The sequence below is a fragment of the Coenobita brevimanus genome, chromosome 8 (assembly GCF_032717465.1).
Source record: "Coenobita brevimanus isolate Jiangsu-jjx chromosome 8, ASM3271746v2, whole genome shotgun sequence".
Classification (NCBI taxonomy): Eukaryota; Metazoa; Arthropoda; class Malacostraca; order Decapoda; family Coenobitidae; genus Coenobita; species Coenobita brevimanus.
This window is the reverse complement of record NC_136961.1, coordinates 42,460,405-42,482,750: the sequence shown is the minus strand read 5'-3', so window position 1 is coordinate 42,482,750 and position 22,346 is coordinate 42,460,405. Positions and strand designations below refer to the sequence as shown.

The window sequence follows — 22,346 nt, the reverse complement described above, 5'->3', positions numbered from 1 at the left end:
TTATAGCTTTTACTTTGGTTTTGCTTCTGATATAGCTGTAAAACAGCTTTGGTTGATCACTACTTTTATTTATTATATCCTCCTCAAACTGTTTTTGGGCTTCCCTCCTTATTCTTGTATAGTCGTTTCTTGCCTGTTTGTAATTATTATACGCCCTTTCACTATTGTGTCTTCTGTATCTATTCCACAACAAATCTCTTCTTTCTTTTGATTATTTACATTCTGTATTGAACCATTTCTGTATTTTCTTATCTGCTTCTTTGTGCTGTGGGATGTACTTCTGGACTCCCATTTCATAAAATTCAAAAAAAAAATTTATATACATTGAAATCTTGTCCTCTAAGCTCATTTTCCCAATCAACTTCTAAGAAATACTTCTTTAGGTCTTGATAATTTCCCTTTTTATAGTTTAGGCCCTTTTTGTAACTGTCATTGCTGTTTACTATGTCATATGCTATCCTGAAGTTATAATTTAGTACTGCATGATCGCTTTTGCCGAGTGGAGGGTGATATATTAAACTGTCAATGTCATTTTCTTGCCTAGTAAATATTAGATCTAGCACTGAAGGTACATCAAGTCCTCTTTTTCTGATGGTTTCCCTCACATGTTGCGTTAAGAAAAACTCTTGTACAAGATCCAGGAGCTTTTGGTCCCAACAGCTTTCTTGGCTATTTATATCTAGAGTATTCCAATTTATATTTGTATTGAAGTCCCCAGTTGGTATAATTCTTTCCGATTTCTCTTCCATTTTATGTAGCAATGATCTTATACTCTGAATTGTACTCTCTGCCAGGTCCTCATATTCGTCTCTTTCCCATGTGTTTGATCTGGGTGGCATGTACAAATTGGCTACAATTACTTTACCTTCAGATGTGTCGATCTCTACTGCAATCAGTTCTACTTGTGATGGTATATCTAGATTTATTTCCTTGACTTTTAGATTTTTCTTAGTTAATATTATAATTCCTCCTCTTTTTTTTAAATTTCTGTCTCTTCTCCATATATTGTATTCCTCTAAGTTTAGTATGTCATTGGATATCCTTGGTGTTAATTTTGTCTCAGTTAGGCATATTATTTGTGGTTCATTTTCTCTGACATAATCATTCATCTCTAGTAATTTAGATACCATTCCATCCACATTTGAGTACATCAACTTTATCATCTTGTTTATATACTTGTGTGTGTGTGTTCTTACTTAATTGTATCTTTACAGGAATGAGTCAAGCTCGTACTGTCCCGTGTCTTAAACCATATTTATCGTACATATCCTTAAATTTGTGAATTGTTTTGGCACACACTATTTCATTCGGTAGTGCATTCCATTGATCAATTGCTCTGTTTGGGAAACTGAATTTCCTTATGTCTTTATCACCTCTCTTCTTATGCAGTTTTTTTGCAGTGTCCTCTTGCTGATGCTTCTCCATATGTTAAGTAATCATTTATGTCTATTTTCTCCTTTCCTTATATAGCATTATCATGTCACCTCTTTTCCTTTATCATCTTGTTTATATACTTGTCATGACATGGTTCTACTACCTTCCTCCTTTTTCTTCCATCCTGTTTGTGTACCACTTTCGTACCTGGAATCCTATTACAGTACTTTGTAAAAAAAATTTCTTCTTCTCCTCTTCTGATCTTCCCTCATTTTTTGTTTTTGCTTCCTCCCTTTTCTCTTTCAGTAATTCCAGTTCCTCTTGTGTTAGGCATCTTTTTATCCATACATTTTTGAACTCCTCTTTTTCCATAAGATTCTTTGCATTTTTTAGTATCTCTTCCACAGTGTTTACACTCTGGAAAGTCACCTTTAGAGGTCTTTTCTTGCTTTTCTCGTATTTCCCTAACCTTTTGTGTTCCTCTATGTCTTTACTACAGATTTCCTCTGATACTTCTTTCAGTAAGTTCATTACATTTGTCATCTCCTTTTTGTCTCTTGTGATCTTGTTTTTAACTTCTTCCTCTTCTATACCAGTGATTACTATTGATTTGTTTATCTCTACTGAATCTCTGACTAACTTTGGATTGTTTTGGATTATTCTTTTCACCTCCTTTTTAATGCTTTTTTCCTCCACCCTTGTTTCTAAGTCTTTCTTTTCTTTCACCATTTCAGCATACGTGGTTTCTACATCATTTTTTTAGCTTTGAAGCTTCATTCACTTGTGTTATCTTCTCCTAAATATCACTGCTCTGGTCAATAAGACTGCTAACTTGCCTAATTGTCTCTGTGTCATTTTTGAACTCTTCCATAACACTCTCGTGATTGACTACTGTACTTGCCATTTCACTCATTTTCTTCCTAAGTGTACTCAGTTCCACTGTTAGTTCACTGATGGTTATGTCTTTCTTATTGGCTTCCCTTCCTAGTTTTTCTATTTCTTCCTTTTGCAAGTGCATCTGCTTCTTTATTTCATCAATTTCATTTTTGAAAGCCATTTCTAGTTTGTTTACACGTTCGACCAGTCTATTGTGAGTCTCTACTTCAACCAGTTCTTGGTAGAAATCATCATTTTGCTTTTTACCTTTATCCCTTTTCTTTTCCAAATTTGCTTTACTAAAGTATGTATCCATTTTGCAATACTTAAAGTGCAGAGCATGTGTGTGTGTGTGTGTGTGTGTGTGTGTGTGGATGAAGGATGTGCACAGCAGCTGAGTCGAGGTTACAGCCAACCCTGAGGACGCTGACAACCAGGTGACGGCCCCAACGAGGGTTAACTTTCCCCGTCGGCAGGAACAGACACAATTCCCATATGGCTGTAGCGTCCTCCTCACTCGTTCTTTGTATTTGCACCATTCTAACCGTTACCATCTACCACAACCAGTATATAATTATCATGTACTGGGTGATGCATGGCTTCAGAAGCCACGATTTGGGCTCTTTACTACAAAAGGTCCGCCATAATATGAATAACAAACGTCTGGCTGTGGCAAGAACAAGCCCATAGAATGTGTCAGGTAGTTCGAGAGGTTATTATAGTGAAAAAATCAGGTAAAATAGCAGAGTAACATATAAGGAAACAGCCTGAGATAGAGAGCGTGAGCCTTATGAAGTCGCGAGTAGAGGGAGAAGAGGCGAGGCGAGGAGGGTTGTGAGGAAGGGCGCTGGCTGTCTGCTATCGCTGATGATTAGGCCTGAGAGTTACTGAGAGACAAGGAAGTCAAGGATGGAGATACAAGCAGACATCTCTCAGTGAGTACCGCTGGCCAACTTAGGGAAACGGTGGGATGTGGAGAAGATGAGAGAAGCAGATTTAGTAAAGATAAGGTAAGAAGTCCCCACCCGGCCATTATGGAGGACAGAGCTCTCAGTGTAAATGTAAACAGGGTGGGTAGGATTAGAAACGGGTAGGCATAAACACGGAATGTCAAAAAAGTTCCCCCTCGTTTCTAAAGTCCAAAGAAAACGGTATTCCAAACACAGACTACGCAAATCTTCATGCTGCTCCTCAGTGTATCGGTTCTTATCACAAGTCATGCTTATTCCAAAATATAACACTTTTTCCCTAAATAATTGGTCCTGTAAATTTGAAGAAACTGGAAAATAAGGTTTCTGGGTAGAAAAGGCAAATTTTCTGTAACTTACTATGGACATTACCATACACACACACACACACACACACACACAAAATCGTTTAGGAAACCGTGCTAGGTCGCTTCCTCCAACGATGAGAATAAAGACCTAAGTGATGGTTGCATGGAAATCGGCAAGTCTTGGTTATAAGGTAGGAATCAGTCTCCTTGGTTACTAGTGATAATGAACACATGGGCGTATCCAGCCGTGAAGGAGAGGGGAGGTCCTTGCGTAAATTTCTTAGGCTTAGAAGGTTTGAGAGAGAGAGAGAGAGAGTAAAGAAACTACTGACCTCGACAGTGCCTATATGAGTGAATGTTTCTAGCGCTTACTCACACACACACACACACACACACACACACACACACACACACACACACACACACACACACACATCACGACCATCAAGTGATCCTGACCGACCCGGTGAATTACACACACACACACACACACACACACACACACACACACACACACACACACACAGAAATACTAAAAATAGGGATCACTCATTTTTCGTGTAAGTACAATGTCGACTTGTGTACATAATTTTATGTTCACTATTAGGTTGCGTCATATCCTGTGTGTGTGTGTGTGTGTGTGTGTGTGTGTGTGTGTTTAATTTTTACATGCATTCAATACGATACCTTTTTGCTCATTTACTAATTTATTTTGTTTTTTATTTAACTTCTCATGGAGTGTGTTGTGCTGAGAGAGAGACAAAGAAGGAATTGGGTGGTGTAGGAACTGAACAGACCCAAGCCTTATTATGACCTTGCTTACTCCTCTCTCTCTCTCTCTCTCTCTCTCTCTCTCTCTCTCTCTCTCTCTCATTTCCAGTACACTTGTTGGGAAAGATCCAGAAACAAGAAAAATAAAAGTGAGAGAACTATCAACAAGTGTCTTTCATGATGGGAAATGAGAGACTTAGGGGGACAGAAGAATCAAGGACTGTAGTAGTAGTAGTAGTAGTAGTAGCAGTAGTAGTAGTAGTAGTAGTAGTAGTAGTAGTAGTAGTAGTAGCAGTAGTAGTAGTAGTAGTAGTAGTAGCAGTAGTTGCAACCCCAGGCTCATCTGAACGTGAACCCAGTGGACTGCAGCCCGATATCGCCCCTGTTTCGTAGCCCAATATCTTCTTCCTTTCGGGGGATAGGGAGGGGAATATGGGACATTTGCATCACCTGGCAGCTCCACCGTCCAGTCGTATTGGTGCCACCACATGAAGGAACCCCTCTCTAGAGCCTCACATCTTACAACCCCGGCCCCTTAACCCCTTCAGCCCGAGAGTCTTAAATTTTCCTTTCGCCATCTCAAGACGAAATTATGAATCTTGGGAGAGGCATATCAAATGAAAGGGGGAGTTAGAGACAGCCTTAATTAACTCCTTCATTAACTGTGCTCTGTTCTTTGGTTATATAAATTCGTAAAACAACAGCAAGAATAAATAACATACCACGTCATCTTAATTTCAAGTCACCAGAGTGCCTATACTCTTTTTACTCTAACCTGGCCTAAAATTTGCCATCTCTCCTACTTGAATGCTGAGTTGTTACAACAGCATAGCACTAGAGTATGATGCTAGTCACGAAGAAGTGCAATGAAAAGGATGAAGAGCAGTAGCATCGTCTGCTTACGAGGTCTTCTCATCTTAAAAACTGACTTGAGATCCTATTCTTCCCAGATTCGTAAACAAACTTAAGATACCTTCCCTTTCGTAACGAGAATTTATTTACTATGAACAAAAATGTGGGAAGATTATGCACTATCCCTGTTCTTCCTGCGAAAAGAAATCTTAGTTACGACATTGGAATTATCGTAAGCTGATGAATCCAAGCGTAAGTTACCGATGCTGACCACAGATGTCTCCACCGCTGTGGCACCTCGCCTTATATGGTCAAAATCTGGGGGAGAGAGTCGGCCCGTGCGTTCTCACCTTCACCATGCCCTAATTTAAACCTACTCATCTCATTTATGGCGATTATTGGTGGTGAATTATGGGCTTAGTCTCTATAATTGAGATTTTGTGGGATAATACGCAGTTCCGGGCAATAGCAAGCGCAGGTGGTGAGATGAAGTGGACAGGTGTGCTGCGCGGTAAAGTTCATCCAGTTTCATCCTTACAAAAAAGTACCTCAGGCTTAAAATAACGTTAACCACAACAAATAATTCAAAAGACAGTCCATAAGTAGCACTGTAAATTCTAACAGTAGATTTAAACACGAAAGATGATGCCTATTTAATATGTTTCAAGATAATTTTAAAGACTGATGTTGTCACCGATTCCAGTTTCGTACACCAGATGACTCAGCTGTGGGACGTGCAGGAGGGGACAAAAGTTCGCCTCTTTCTTCACCTCTTTTGCTTCTCACTTCCCTCGACTGGCTGATATTTCTAAGCTGAGAGAAGCTTGGTGTGTTTCTCTGCTATGTGATCTGAGCTGATGCGTCTGGGAGGAAATTGATGGAGATGCGCTGTCTCAAGTAAGCGCAGTGGAGTAGTAGACGAATTTTTATCCCCTCATCATCGCCTTCGCCTACATACCTTAAGCTGAGCCCTTTAAATGTAAGAACTGGACTCGGCTTGGAGAGAAACTTACGGTGCTGGTCGGAAAACAATATTAAAAAAACATCTATGGCAGAGAAAGTGTTGATGCAGACGCGTTTTAGTTCCCCAACGATCGAATTAAACTGGGTACCGTTAGGCCACTGTATTCAGCATGGGAGGGGCCTGTAAGTCGTTCATTTTAATTATAGGCGTAGACTTTTGTTCCTCTGCAGCTTATATCGCGTAGTTCAATGGCCATATAAGACCAAAAATAGGAGAAGGGGGAGAGGAGTGGACAGGGCAGGCTGGGATAGTCATGGGTGAAAGGAATATGGGGGAATGAATATCACTTCACTACGGTTTTTTTTTTTTTTTTTTGCTTGCATGAGACGATTTTATTCATTTTAGGAAAGCCCTCTCCTAACGGGGGTTGGGGGGGTTGGGGAAGGGTTAAGGCAGGCTGAATCTTTGAGCTGCAGGAGATCAGCAACTTCGGCCTGCAGTCCACTGGGTTCACGCCTACAACAACTACTACTATCACTACTACTACTACAACTACTATTATTATTTCTACCTCTACTGCTACTATTATTACTACTACTACTACTACTACTACTACTACTACCACCACCACCACCACTACTACTACTACTGCTGCTACTATTACTACTACTACTACTATTATTTCGACACGGATTGCTTAAACATCCCAAAATCAAGAGTATAATACCGATGTAGATACAAAAATCAACCGGTATGGAACAGGCTTTACGCAGTTTCCATTACGAACGAGATTACATGCCCTGGTGTCACACGAGGGAATATTAGAGTCATAGCATAAATAAACCACTAAGGAAGAGGAGTTACGGAGAATTCTTGGACGACGAAAAACAAGAGGCCCAAAACACCTTCAAGTTTGCTGATCAAGTCCCTGGAGACAAGCCAACTCCATGACAGAAAAAAGAAAATACGATGAAATACCGTGGTGAATAAAAACTAGGTCTGTTTCCGGGCCGCAGGAGAAGGCGGAGGACAATGATGAGGAGTGATAAAAACATTGAGGTCGGATACTCGCCGGATCAGGAGGCTTGACTTTCTAGGACCAAGTTAGCGATTTATCTTGCATGTTACAGATCAGTTTTATCTTCTAGGCCACTTGTACCTTCCTTACACTAACACACATTACGTAACTAAGATACCTGAGAATGTTTACGCGATATGCAGGAGTAAACTGGGAAGAAAGAGGAATTAGGAAGCATTCTTAACGTACCAGAATGCACCTCTTGGTTTGTTATGGCTGCAGGCCTGTCAAACCAGTCCCCACCCTCTCTTGCCATTATCACCCACCACCCCACCCAAAACCCCACCTGCTGCACTGCTGACTTTGTGCTGCTGGGCCAGGAAATTGCTGAAGGGCATATTTAACTCCGCCATTACGTACAGTCTCCCCGAAGCAAAGTGAAATTATCTGACTCGATCAAGAATATCTATCCATCCGTCAATTTATCTGTTTATCTATTTATCTATCTGTCAGGGAAAATGTCGTCGAATATCTCACCTCTTCTGCTTCTCACATTCCTTTTCTGGCTAATATATCTAAGCTGTGAGAGGTTTAAACTGACCATAGATAATTCTCTCTGATACGATGCGTCAGGGAGGAAAGCGACAGACGGATATGCCCAAAATGTGAAGCAGAAATAGGGGAACAGAGGGCAGATTTTTCTCTCCTGACTTCAAGCAGATCCACCAACACAATTCAATCGTAATCCTTATCATGACCACCTTCCTTTTACAGTGCTCTCTTCCCCCCTTTCTTCCTCTCCCACCCCCACTCACTTCCTCTCCCCTTCACTTCTTCCTCTCCCCATCACTTCCTCCTCTCCCCCTTCCCTTTACGCCAGACCGAAAAAAAGGTGAAGTCCAAAGTGAGTCGGAAGAAGGTATAGGGAAGACGGTGAAGAAAAAAAGTGGCGGTAGACAATGTAGGTTTGACACACACACACACACACACACACACACACACACACACACACACACACACACACACACACACACACACACACACATTATTCCCGGCTATGGCCTTGTTCACCGTGACCTGACATCCGCCTTGACCTCGCCGCCTTGGAGCTGTAATTTCTTAAGTTTTAATGTCTTTGTACACGTGTCTTTTGTCGGTGGGAAAAGGATTGAGATGATGATGGTGGTGGTGGTGGTGGTGGTGATTGTAGTAGTGGTGACTGCAGCAGTGGTGGTGGTGATGATAAGGACGATAATAATGAAAAAGCAACTTACACTCAAAATCATGACCTTTTCGCCCATTACATTTCTCTTATAGACATGTTATTTATTTCAATTCTCCAGACAGACGGTGCACTTAAAGATAAAATTCTAGATTTTTTTTTTAGATCATTTTAACACGTGAGATAAAATTCTGGATACGTTTAGATAATCTTAATCCCTTCAGATACAAACTAACAATCAGAGACATTTAAACGCATGACCTAGCTGACTTCCTGAGTGTTTGCGTTTTGTTATCTTGTTTATTCTTTATTTTATACCTAATTTTTGATCATTATAATTAGCTCAGGGGAAAGATAAAAAACTGGAAGGGTTTTTACGTCCTTCGGTAACCCCTTCAGCACGAGATATTCTTAAGATGCTGAGTAAAATCGTCTGGAGAAAGCAAGGTGATTTAAGACGCTTCGGAGGTCTGGGAGGTCCCGTCTCTTCGTCTGTCTTCTTTTTCCTCCTCTTTCTTGTCCTAATAAGGTTGAGAGAGAAAGAGAGAGAGAGAGAGGAGTAAGGTATAATGCTTTGTTTATAATTACGCAATGGTGAGGCAGAGTGGAGTGTAGGTCGGACGCTGAGTCACACACCGTATAAAGAGGGGGGAGGGGAAGGGCCAGATTTGGGGGGGTCGTAGTAAGGGAGTATCATGGGTCTCTCTCTCTCTCTAAGTCCCCCCAAATCCCCCCATTAATCCTTTTCCCTCCAGAAAAATCCCTCTGAAGAAAGGAATGGATTTTTTAGCAGTTAGTATCAAAATCGTCAGTAATCCCATCTTCTAGAGTCGAGATGAGAAGTTTGAAAAGTTGGAATCCGAGTCATGCGATATTTCAAACTCTCTTATCGTGCACACCTCTTAAAAAGCATTTGATATTCAGCTCTCCAACTTTGCCCGTTCGTTATCAGCTTATCTTTATCATGCGTGCTTCCTTACCGTCCCACTTCAGCTGCAAGCCATAACAAACATCCTTATCAGCAACATCACGTCACCTGCATCATATCAACCCTAGCATGTCGGCTACAACATCAACACAGCACACACCTCAACTTCATCCATATCACCTACCCCCATGTCAAACCATATCATGCTGGATACATGTCAACCTAACTCCCCTTCACCCATTTCCTCATCGTAATCACTGTCATCTTCCCTCCCTTGCTTTCCTACTCATTCACTCGCCTTTAACAAGTCATTTTCCTCACCGTCTGTCAGGCATCTTTATTTCATCTTTACCTTCTGTGTTTCGCCGGTCATATATGTCCTTTCCGTGTAGCAGTCCACACACACACACACACACACACACACACACACACACACACGTATAATGGTGTGGTGTTAAGATTTACTCACACCCACACGCACACCCACACGTATATTGGTATGGTATTACGGTTTTACACACACACACACACACACACACACACACACACACACACACACTCACTCACTCACTCACGCACGTATATTAGCATGGTACGAAGATTTTACGTTATGTGAAAACAGTTTTGAATTTTTAGAGGCACCATGTAATTCGTATTTTGATTTTTTTACGTCAAAAGAGAGAGAGAGAGAGAGAGAGAGAGAGAGAGAGAGAGAGAGAGAGAGAGAGAGAGAGAGAGAGAGAGAGACAGGAACAGGAAAAACTATCAACAGAGAATCCACTGAAATATTAATGGGTGATGGAGGGGGTAGCCTTCACGTGGTGGCACTGATATAACTGGGCGGGTCTACTGCCTGGTTATACACACATCCCTCACCCACTCCTCTATCCTGCGAAATGGGGATGGTAGCTTGTAGGAGAGGGGGAACTTCAGCCTGCAGTCCACGGGGTTCACGTTTAAGATGAACCTGAGCTGCAAGAAGAAGAAGAACAACAACAACAACAATAACAACTACAACACCAAAAACAACAACTACTGCTACTACTACTACTACTACCTCTGCTACTACCACCACCACCACCACTACTACTACTACTACTACTACTATTACTACTACTACTACTACTACTATTACTACCTCTACTACCACCACCACCACCACCACCACTACTACTACTACTACTACTATTTAACGTTTACTCTGCACCCCTCCCCCACCCTGCGGGGGAGAATAAAAGAATACAAGATGAATAAATAAGGAAGAAAAGTGCCTGGCCAGGGGCGTGGGAAGCACCAGACACGCCCGAGAGCCATACAGAGCCAGAGGGGAGGGGAGGGGAAAGGAGGGGAGGAGAGGGGAGGTTAGAGCCATAGGGAGTCAGAGGTGAGGGGAGGTGAGGGCGTGCACTCGCTAGGATCATGTCCACGCCCACGCCCACCCTGACTCACCCCTTGCCTTATCAGGACTTACACCTGGCTCTCTCTCTCTCTCCCTCTCTCTCTCTCTCTCTCTCTCTCTCTCTCTCTCATCTAACACAAGAGATGATTAGCAAAAAATGAGTAACGTTATTATAATTACACTTTCACCTGGTCCCTCCCCATCTCTCTCTCTCTCTCTCTCTATCTATCTATCTCTATCTCTCTCTCTCTCTCTACCACCAAGAGAAAAAAAACGTGAACTTATTCTTTCACAGCCTCACCAGCCCACAAACAATCAACATCTATCATTAGAGTATATGACAACAAGGTAATTACAGTCCCAAATATAGATTACTTGATGTCCAGTTATACCAAAGCCTTACCTGGCCGTATAATCACCTGGATCACATTTATAAAAGTTCCTAATTATTTTTATTTTCACGATAAAAGAGTGTAAAGGTTAATTATTCGCAAAGTCCGTTTTCTTTTGAGCGGTCACTCTGATGTTTACAAAGGCCCGTTTTTCTTCGTGGGTCACTCCGATTTTCATTTTGATTCTGAAGTGTTTGGCGACTAGGAGTGATGGGAAGCGTGTATACAAATAATTTCAGGCTGAATTTAAGCGTGAGGGAGATTAAATATACAGTTTCTGCCCTATTATTATTATTTTTATTATTTTTTAATTTTTTATGTCCGTAGTGCCAAACCTGATCATGGAGAGGAGGTGGAGCACAGGATGACGTCACGAAAGGAGGGAAGGAAGAAAAGAGGCAGAAGGTTCAAAGAAGGGAAAAAAGGGAGGTAGGAGATAGAAAAAGGGAGGGAGGTAGGAGGGAGAGAGACAGGAGGGAGGAGGGAGGGAGGGAGGAGTTGGAGGAAGGGTATATATCTGGAGGGGTTAAGTCGACGGGGTTCAGATCCTACACTGCGCTGACCCTTGTGTTAGACGCGAGCGGACAAGGCGCCTCATCCTCGGTCTCCTTCTGCCCCAAACACCGCCATCATGGTGAGTGCAACCCCCCCAATTCCCATCCCTGTGTGCTGTGAAAAGTGCTGTGGCTTAAGCTTGTGTTTATGAGTGGCTTTGAGTCCTAACACCTCTTCTTTATCGATTTATTCTATTACACCTTACTGTCCTCTTATTTTACTGCCACAAATTAAGACGCTACCAGAAAGCTCTATATAGCATACAAGAAAATGTTAAAGGATAGTAAAATAAATCGCTATGGAAGAGGTGTTACGAGAACGTACCCTTACACAACGAAAGGTCACTCCTAAGTAAAAATAAATAAAATAAACAAAATAATAATAATAATAATAATAATAATAATAATAATAATCGCGTGGCAGTAGGAAAAATAAAATAGTTAAGTCTTCTTCTTATGTCTTGGTTAACATGTTTTTGGAAATGTATGTTGAATTTGCCAGTGTCATGTGGTTGGGAAGACGCCGTATGCCTGATATTTTATAGATTTTAAGACGTTCCTTTTCGGTCCTCATTCAAGCCACAGAATAGGTCTACGAAGAAAATGAATGTGTGTGTGTGTGTGTGTGTGTGTGTGTGTGTGTGTGTGTGTGTGTGTGTGTGTGTGTGTGTGAACAGTATCCTCAAAGAAATGGGACAAAAAATCACTCAAAATTCCAGTCTTCAGGATTCTGGCCACAGCGTCAACAAATGCAGTCACTATGCTGTTTGCTCAGCCCTGCACCAAACACACTATATTAGTTTCAGTGTGAGTGCACCTCGATCCATTATATCAACAAATGAGGTCAGTCTGTTTTATTTATCTGACCGCACAAAGCAACATGGATGCCTCTGTCTAAACCTCCATCCTGTTCCAGCAGCGTATGTAGATCTTTAATAACAATATCTACAATCAGTCAACTGTTTACGTCACTGACACATCGTCTTTCTTTCAGCGTGAGTGCATCTCCATCCACGTGGGTCAGGCTGGGTGCCAGATGGGCAATGCCTGCTGGGAGCTGTACTGTCTGGAACATGGCATCGCTCCTGACGGCTCCATGCCCTCCGACAAGGCCCTGGGCGGCGGCGACGACTCCTTCAACACCTTCTTCAACGAGACCGGCGCCGGGAAGCACGTGCCACGCGCAGTATTCGTCGACCTCGAGCCTTCAGTCGTCGGTGAGTATTTAGAGACGTGAGACAGGAAGCTTACAACTTCATAATCGTCATAATCTCAAGCCATCAGTCCTCATTAGATAGAAGGCGGCAGGGTAGAGTTGCCATGAGAAGGTTAGTGTATGAGAAGTGTGGGGTGGATGAGACAGAGTAGGAAGAAGGGTAGCTGAGTAGACTGGAGAAATAAAAGTGTTGCTGAGATATACGTCTTGAAATTGTGTTATGAATGAAGTATCTAAGACCGATGGAAGTTACGAAACACTGCTGAATATTTAGGTATAATAACCCTATGACTATAACTGAATCATGATAAGATATATAACTGTAGATTACTATCTCGCAGAATAAGAAGAAACAGTTTTGTTACAGATGAGGTGCGCACCGGAACCTACCGCCAGCTGTTCCACCCAGAGCAGCTCATCAGTGGCAAGGAAGACGCCGCCAACAACTACGCCAGAGGACACTACACCATCGGAAAGGAGATCGTTGACCTGGTTTTGGATCGTGTCAGAAAACTGGCCGACAACTGCACCGGACTCCAAGGCTTCCTGGTCTTCCACTCCTTCGGCGGCGGCACCGGCTCCGGCTTCACCTCGCTGCTGATGGAACGCCTCTCCGTCGACTACGGCAAGAAGAGCAAGCTCGAGTTTGCCATCTACCCCGCCCCCCAGGTGGCCACCGCCGTGGTCGAGCCCTACAACTCCATCCTCACCACCCATACCACCCTCGAGCACTCCGACTGCGCCTTCATGGTCGACAACGAGGCCATTTACGACATCTGCCGCAGGAACCTCGACATCGAAAGACCCACCTATGCCAACCTGAACCGCCTCATCGGCCAGATCGTCTCATCCATCACTGCTTCTCTGAGGTTCGATGGCGCTCTTAATGTTGACCTGACTGAGTTCCAGACCAACTTGGTGCCATACCCGAGGATCCACTTCCCCCTCGTCACCTACGCTCCCGTCATCTCATCTGAAAAAGCTTACCATGAACAGCTGACCGTTGGCGAAATCACGAACGCCTGCTTCGAGCCAGCCAACCAGATGGTGAAATGCGACCCCCGCCATGGCAAGTACATGGCCTGCTGTCTGTTGTACCGCGGTGACGTGGTGCCCAAGGATGTGAACGCCGCCATCGCCTCCATCAAGACCAAGAGGTCCATCCAGTTCGTGGACTGGTGTCCCACTGGCTTCAAGGTTGGCATCAACTACCAGCCGCCCACCGTGGTGCCCAACGGTGACCTGGCCAAGGTGTCCCGTGCCGTGTGCATGCTGTCCAACACCACCGCCATCGCCGAGGCCTGGGCCAGACTCGACCACAAGTTCGACCTCATGTACGCCAAGCGAGCCTTCGTCCACTGGTACGTGGGTGAGGGCATGGAGGAGGGCGAGTTCTCTGAGGCCCGCGAGGACCTGGCTGCCCTCGAGAAGGACTACGAGGAGGTCGGCCTCGATACTGTGGGTGACGAGGATGAGCAGGGTCAGGATTATTAATCGACCCCTGAACAACCCCTGCAACGACATCTCGATCGAATGGTTCAAAGCTTTAATGTAATTTTAGGCCAACCAAAACATTGGCTCGTCAAAGGAGCAAAAAAGTAAAATATATTGGCAAGATCCTCGTGTATTTGTATATCCTGATTCATTATTCACATCTTATTTCCCTCTGTCACTGTGCTATTGAAAACATCTAGTCTTCCTTCACGCAGTCTGCCATCCACACTGTCTGTAGTGACGAGTGCAGAAATCACATCTCTTACCATCGTCCTTATCAACATTTCCGTATTACAAACTGGTAGACATGATCCCAAAACAACAAAATGTAATGGCTAGTGGAAAGCTTTGCACATCAAGGTATTTATCATCCAAACTTCAAAATTCTTGGTTCCACTGTACATTATGCCTTCAAATGCATACTCCCCCCCCCACACACACACACACAAAAAAAAAAGATTCGTAACCAAGGGGCTGATTATTGCTTTAGTGTACAGTACATACATACATACATACATACATACATACATACATATTACATCTCTTGTAAAATCTGCTTCCAAGAGATTGGGTGTGCTAAGCCGACTCCGCTCTTTCTTTACCCCTGCACAATTGTTGACTCTATACAGGGGTTTTATCCGCCCCTGTGTGGAGTACAACTCTCATGTGTGGGGAGGCTCCCCACATACAGCTCTTCTCAATAGGGTGGAGTCAAAGGCTTTTCGTCTCATTAACTCTCCTCCTCTTACTGACTCCCTTCAACCTCTGTCTCTTCGCTGCACTGTTGCATCTTTATCTCTTTTCTATCGCTACTTTAATGGTCACTGCTCCTCTGAACTGTCTGCTTGCATTCCTCCACCTCTACGACGGGCGCGTAGCACCCGTCTGGCAGCAAACTCTCATCCCTTTTCTGTCCAACTCTCTAATGCAAGAGTTAACCGTTACTCCCAGTCTTTCATTTATGCAACAGGTCAGCTCTGGAACTGTCTCCCTCTGTCTGTATTACCTGCTGCCTATGATCTCCAGTCTTTCAAACGCAGTGTGTCCAGGCATCTCAAAATGATCGGATCTTGAATTTGGCTCTCTATTGTATTTTGTTTTTCTCTTGGAGGGAACCGTTACTGCGGGCTCATGGCCTTTGGTTCCTTCTTCCTCGCATAAAAAAAAAAAAACATACACACTGTACATACATAAAATACATACAGTGGCTACATATAATACCTGTGCCTTCGGTCTTACAATGAAATGGTGAGAGAGAGAGAGAGAGAGAGAGAGAGAGAGAGAGAGAGAGAGAGAGAGAGAGAGAGAGAGAGAGATCTTTATCCACGAGAAAGGTTTACAGATGAACTAGAGTAAATGATTTTGGAATTCTGTTTGAACAATTCTTCTTATCTGTTTATCTTCTCACGAACCAGTCCAGCTAGGGGAAGTGTGTGTGTGTGTGTGTGTGTGTGTGTGTGTGTGTGTGTGTGTGTGTGTGTGTGTGTGTGTGTGTGTGTGTGTGTGTGAGTGAGAGAGAGAGAGAGAGCATTTATAGGCTCGTTACCTTTCCTTCATTTCTCCCTCCTCACTCACTCACTATCAGGCTCTTTCCATCTTTGCGTATATCATCATCATCATCATTATCATCCAAACTCCAATTACCATCATCATAATGTGCAGTGCGTCCTTGAATGTGAGGGCTGGGGGAAGGGGGTTTGGTCTGCGATTGAAGAGTTGAATTGAAGGCTGGGACTGGAGTGTACTAGTGACGTGATGAGGAGGGGTAGACTGAGATGGTTTGGGCACGTGGAGGATGAGGGATGACAACTGGGTGCAGAAAGTGAGAAGTGTGAACGTTGGGGGTAGGGCTGCGAGAGACAGATAAAAAAAAAAGACCTGGTATGAGGTGGTGCAGTGTGACCTCAGGGATAAGAGACTGAACAGGGAGGCTGCCAGAGATCGAGCAGCGTGGAAAGCCGCCATTAGGTGACCAAGACTGACGCATGCAAGCAGGTTGAAGCCTTTATGAACGATGCGATACGATACGAAACGACCATCATCAGAACAAACCTAATCCCCACCTACATAAAAGGATGAAGCAAGATCAAGATATGAACAACTGCAAAGCACACACACACACACACACACACACACACACACACACACAATAATCAAACAGAATTATCGGTTGAATGAGCCAAGCAATCACTCAATTATTATTTAAGCCTTGGAACTTCCTGCTCCACCTCACACACTTGCACACAATAATATACTTTTAAGAGAGGGGCGCCTTCACGTGGTGGCATTGATATCACTGGTCGGTGGAGCTGCCTGGTTATATAAAGGTCCCTCAATTCCCTCCCCATCCCCCGAAAGAAGGACGGTATCCTGTGGAAAATAGGATAACTTCAGCCTGCAGTCCACGGGGTTCACGTTCAGATGAGCCTGGGTGATTAACGCTTCATTCTGGGTGTTTTTTTTTTTTCCTTGCAACCAACAGACGAATTTTTTCTTTAATGGTTAAGGGGTTAATGGAGACTGCAACTAACCCCTCCAATTCGAAAAAAAAATCCAAAAAATCGTCCAAAGGTAAAAAGGATTAAAAAAAAGGAATTAGAATAAAGTTGTCATTTTTTTTTTCCAGAAGATGAAGAGGAAAAACAAATTAAATAAAAAAAATAATCATATCACAGAGAACTTCAATGACAGTTACCCTTCAATCCTGTGTGTATGTGTTTTTTTTTTTTTTCCTGTCTAAATCCTGCTTGTCATTTCTATAGTTCTTTCACTTCAACTTGGCAGAGATATTAGTTCGTCTGCAGCCTACTTCCCGGAGCTCAATGGTAGAATAAGGCAATAACACGATCCTGCATTCTTTCCACAGCCCGTCTTCGTGACTGGCATCAATATTTTTTTTTAATGTCTTGCTGTATATCTGCATTCATGATGGAGAGATGGCAATTGAACAGGGTATAGTTGTGGCGAAGAGGTGTGATGATGATGATGATGATGATGATGATGATGATGATGATGATGATGATGATGATGATGACGATGATGATGATGATGATGATGATGATGATGACGATGATGATGATGACGATGATGACTGACAACAGCTTCGTGATAATGATGGCGATGATAATGATGATAACTGACAATCGCAAAGTGATGATGATGATGATGATGATGATGATGATGATAATGATAACTGACAATAGCTTAGTGATGATGATGATGATGATAATGATGAATGAAAATAAAGGAGCAGCCTCCCAAAGCCATCCTAAATGCTATAACCAGTACGTATTATGAAGAACTGAGTGAAATCGTCTGAAGTAAGCGGTAATGAAACGCAAGAAGTACCACCGTCTCCCGTCCTTGTTTAAATTTAGCCCTTCTTGCTAACTACGGACGATTTTCCTCAGCTGAGAGTACCGTCATGGAGACAAAGTACCTATTCACCTCGATGACCTTTTCTTCATTCTATTATTTCTTAAACTAATTCTACTCAGCTTTCGAGACTTTTTTTTCGTTAATTCCTTCACTAGTAGAGGTGATCGTATGTGTTTTTATTTTCTCACGAACCAGTCAAGAGAGAGAGAGAGAGAGAGAGAGAAAGAGAGAGAGAGAGAGAGAGAGAGAGAGAGAGAATCTTAACTTAGGTACTAGTTATTATCTATTTCCACAGTATGTCCTAAGTTGCGTGTGTGTGTGTGGTTCACTACATCAGTTAGAAAGTGAAAGTGTGACTGATGAGTTACAAGTGAAAGTGGTGATTTATGAACCTGAAAATGGAATATGGCAGGTTTCCTTTACTCTCTCAGGGCAGCAGGTGTGACAGGAGAAAGAGACCATAATTTTGACGGCAGGACGCAAGTCATATGGACAGTACCCAACATGATGAAAAGGAACACATAAGGAACATATAAATAAGGATGATAAGGAACACAGAAGGAACAGATAAACAAGGAACTGAACCAAAATAGTTTAATTTTATGTCTTTCATTTAAAATGTATTTTTTTCTTTGATTGGGCCTAATTGTAAAGTAAAGCTTTGATGAATGACTTAGAGGGTGACCCTGCTGTACTGGGATGAAGACTAGTAGTCCTCGCCCTGCTCATCCTCGTCACCCACAGTGTCGAGGCCGACCTCCTCGTAGTCCTTCTCGAGGGCAGCCAGGTCCTCGCGGGCCTCAGAGAACTCGCCCTCCTCCATGCCCTCACCCACGTACCAGTGGACGAAGGCTCGCTTGGCGTACATGAGGTCGAACTTGTGGTCGAGTCTGGCCCAGGCCTCGGCGATGGCGGTGGTGTTGGACAGCATGCACACGGCACGGGACACCTTGGCCAGGTCACCGTTGGGCACCACGGTGGGCGGCTGGTAGTTGATGCCAACCTTGAAGCCAGTGGGACACCAGTCCACGAACTGGATGGACCTCTTGGTCTTGATGGAGGCGATGGCGGCGTTCACGTCCTTGGGCACCACGTCACCACGGTACAGCAGACAGCAGGCCATGTACTTGCCATGGCGGGGGTCGCATTTCACCATCTGGTTGGCTGGCTCGAAGCAGGCGTTCGTGATTTCGCCAACGGTCAGCTGTTCATGGTAAGCCTTCTCGGCAGAGATGACGGGAGCGTAGGTGACGAGAGGGAAGTGGATTCTTGGGTAGGGCACCAAGTTGGTCTGGAACTCAGTCAGGTCAACGTTGAGGGCACCATCGAACCTGAGGGAGGCGGTGATGGAGGACACGATCTGGCCGATGAGACGATTGAGGTTAGCGTATGAGGGTCGTTCGATGTCGAGGTTCCTGCGGCAGATGTCGTAAATGGCCTCGTTGTCGACCATGAAGGCGCAGTCAGAGTGCTCGAGGGTGGTATGGGTGGTGAGGATGGAGTTGTAGGGCTCGACCACGGCGGTGGCCACCTGGGGGGCGGGGTAGATGGCAAACTCGAGCTTGCTCTTCTTGCCGTAATCGACCGAGAGGCGTTCCATCAGCAGCGAGGTGAAGCCAGAGCCGGTGCCGCCGCCGAAGGAGTGGAAGACCAGGAAGCCTTGGAGTCCGGTGCAGTTGTCGGCCAGTTTTCTGACACGATCCAAAACCAAGTCAACGATCTCCTTTCCGATTGTGTAGTGTCCTCTGGCGTAGTTGTTGGCGGCGTCTTCCTTGCCACTGATGAGCTGCTCTGGGTGGAACAGTTGGCGGTAGGTTCCGGTGCGCACCTCATCTGTAACAAAACTGTTTCTTCTTACTCTGTGATGCTGGACCATTCAGTTATATACAGTCTTTAGTAATGATGCAGTTTTGATCATAGGGTCATTCTTCTTAAATATTTAACAATCGTCTAATATCTAAAGGCATTAAATATCTCCGCAATCCACTGAAATCCTCTCCTCCCTCCTTACATTTGGCTTCATCCGTCCCACACCTCCCCTACACCAAACTTCTCATACTCAGTGTACCCTGACTCCTCCCTCCCCTCCCTCTCCTCCTTGCTACCCCATCCCTACTCTGTGATGACTGATTACTCCGGATTATGATGATGTAAGCCTCCCTTGTCTATTGTTTATAATGTTAGTCAGAGAAACAACTATCTTCCCAGTTCCGTCTGAAGGAAATTTACAACTGGCGAAGTATAATGAAATCCTTATCTCTGCCAGCGCGTTTCAGTTGGTTCGATTTTTCCGCTATTTATTCGTTAAATTTTCGGAAGATCTGTCTTTCTATGCCACCCCGTCCCTAAATACTCACCGACGACTGAAGGCTCGAGGTCGACGAATACTGCGCGTGGCACGTGCTTTCCGGCGCCTGTCTCGTTGAAGAAGGTGTTGAAGGAGTCGTCGCCGCCGCCCAGGGCCTTGTCGGAGGGCATGGAGCCATCAGGAGCGATGCCATGTTCCAGACAGTACAGCTCCCAGCAGGCATTGCCCATCTGGCACCCAGCCTGACCCACGTGGATGGAGATGCACTCACGCTGAAAAAACATAGAGAAATTAGGCTTGGCAGGAATGAGGAGTCGTGTACAGTCAGGTATACAGCAGGTTTATTGCATTTATCGACATTATGGTCAGGATTTCAAAGGCCTGAATTATATGTAACTGCTTGTGAACATCATCCCATCTTTTAGGCAGGAATAAGAGTTGGGGTGATAACGATGATGGGGATTAATGCTGCAATTCTGCTTCTATGCGCTGCTCTTCATACATGTGGATACTGATCATCCCATTTATATGTAAGAAACTGGGGTATGGTAAGGATGCTTGATGAATTACTGATAAAAGAAATTCGCCCTAACTCCACTGACTGAACACTGCGGTTGGAACACATGAGCATTTATTCAAGGTAAAGTCACGGGATTTTGTTCAGTTCAAAGAAAACCCAGACATTAAAAACTTCAACAACCATCTCACTGAACCCCTTCTGTGTTACTGATATCTCTAGAATCATCCCTCACTCTAACATCACACTTTTTTTTTTTTTCACTCGAAAGAAATCCTACCAGTCAACTCGAGAGGAATCCAGTTAGTCAGGGGCTTCAAAAACTATTTCAAATAATCCTTACTCTGCTACTGGTACACCTACGAATACTATATAGTCTTACACCAATGATAATTTTCTTGGACTATTAATCAGTCTGACACAATTTTTTTTACAGGAATTCTAGCAGCCGAAAAAAATTAATCCCCATCTGGCCAGTAATTCAGAGTGACATCCGGCATCCCGTCCCGCCCAGCTGTGTGCACGACCTCACGTACCCATTACATAGAGTGATTTACAGGCATTCTTTTTCATCCATTTATATTCTGAGTCATCAAAGCACGTCCTCTTCAATAGACCCCACAGGTAAAAATATCCCTTCATTGGTAAAGCAGGTGTGTGGAGTGCAGGTGGCGTGTGTGTGTGTGGGGGTGACGGAGGGGGGTTGAGTGTGGGGTGGGGCTGCTTTCACCTGTCGCTACACCTGGCCTCACAGTGAAGGTGATAGTTCATTAGTAGTGGGGATGAGGTTGACTGGGCCCCCTCCCCCCCACCTCCCTTCCCTACCTTTATCACGCCTCATTCATTTACTCATGTCCTATTCATTCACTCTCTCCGCCCCTCATTCACTATGTTCCCTTCTGACTTTCTCCTCCTTATTCCTTCATCTCTGACTCACTCACATATTCATGCCATTGTCACTCATTCTCTCTTTCCCTCATTCAAACAGGACCTACCTTTCTCTCTCTCTCTCTCTCTCTCTCTTTCGTCACATTTCTTTTCCGTTTATAAAGTCAGGCTGGATTTGATCAAGATATACTGTAGGTTTTAAGCATCATCACCCAAACCCTATTTCACACTTCAATATGGGGTGGGAGACATTTTAAGGGAATTTAGGGAAAACGATATGAATTTTAGGCACTTTAGGGAATACAGGATAAATCTGAAGCATTTTAGGGAAGATGGGATGAATTTTAAGCACCTTACATAAAACAGGACGGATTTTAGGACTTACCATTTTGATTTGTTGTTGTTGGTGTGTGGACGAGGATGAGAGGGACCCCTAAGGGACTAGTCGCGTCTAACGTTCCGGGGTTAGCGCAGCGTAGTAAAGGATTCTGGCTCATCCTGCTGTTTATATACCCACTGTGACGTCATGCGAACGTGGGCACAACCAGGCCGCTGATTGGTCCTTGGTGCCCAGATGGTGGAGGCGGTGGAGCCAGGCCTGCCGACTCAGCGCCTTCTCCGCTAGCTCTTGGGTGCTCGTGAGGCTTTCCTGTCTCTTGGCCAATCATCTTGACACCACTACAACTCATTATCACCCTTTATTCTGCTGACATCCTTTTTGTACCGATGCAGATTCCAAATATTTCATACAAGAGGTTTCCTAACACTTTTTTCTTTCCAGTTTCCTTCAAACTGAAATATTTATTCTTGTAAAGGTAAACGTAAATATAAACAAAAGGAGGTGCTGGGTCTTGCCACACACCCTCAGCAAACATGGCTATACACAGTCACTGGTTCCTTATATAACACGCTCATATTC

At 43.9% G+C, this 22,346-nt stretch overlaps 2 protein-coding genes across 3 annotated transcripts; one reads left to right on the top strand and one right to left on the bottom strand.

The window, feature by feature from the left end:
* The first annotated feature begins 11,657 nt into the window (after window positions 1-11,657).
* On the top strand, window positions 11,658-14,434 carry LOC145405637 (tubulin alpha-3 chain-like). Its single transcript, XM_080276967.1, has 3 exons — window positions 11,658-11,706; window positions 12,621-12,843; window positions 13,210-14,434. Exons 1-3 carry the CDS (start codon window positions 11,704-11,706, stop codon window positions 14,334-14,336), a joined length of 1,353 nt encoding a protein of 450 aa, XP_080133093.1. The 5' UTR covers window positions 11,658-11,703; the 3' UTR covers window positions 14,337-14,434.
* Window positions 14,435-18,294: 3,860 nt separating this feature from the next.
* LOC145405621 (tubulin alpha-3 chain-like) lies at window positions 18,295-21,897 on the bottom strand. Of its 2 annotated transcripts, XM_080276960.1 has the most exons (3): window positions 21,813-21,897; window positions 20,072-20,294; window positions 18,295-19,547 (listed from the first exon to the last, which is right to left on the bottom strand). In XM_080276960.1, exons 1-3 carry the CDS (start codon window positions 21,813-21,815, stop codon window positions 18,421-18,423), a joined length of 1,353 nt encoding a protein of 450 aa, XP_080133086.1. In that variant the 5' UTR covers window positions 21,816-21,897; the 3' UTR covers window positions 18,295-18,420. The 2 variants fall into 2 exon arrangements, with proteins under 2 accessions (XP_080133086.1, XP_080133078.1); XM_080276952.1 differs by lacking the exon at window positions 21,813-21,897 and having other exon boundaries at window positions 20,072-20,306.
* Between the last annotated feature and the right edge of the window lie 449 nt (window positions 21,898-22,346).

What these genes read in the sequence shown, in the direction of transcription:
- LOC145405637 (XM_080276967.1), top strand. An exon ending in CCTCGAGCCTTCAGTCGTCG is followed by an intron (nt 12,844 to 13,209) that starts GTGAGTATTTAG and finishes GTTTTGTTACAG; the next exon opens with ATGAGGTGCGCACCGGAACC.
- LOC145405621 (XM_080276952.1), bottom strand. Translation starts at nt 20,306, where the DNA reads ATGTTTTTTCAGCGTGAGTGCATCTCCATCCACGTGGGTCAGGCTGGG. An exon ending in CCTCGAGCCTTCAGTCGTCG is followed by an intron (nt 19,548 to 20,071) that starts GTGAGTATTTAG and finishes GTTTTGTTACAG; the next exon opens with ATGAGGTGCGCACCGGAACC.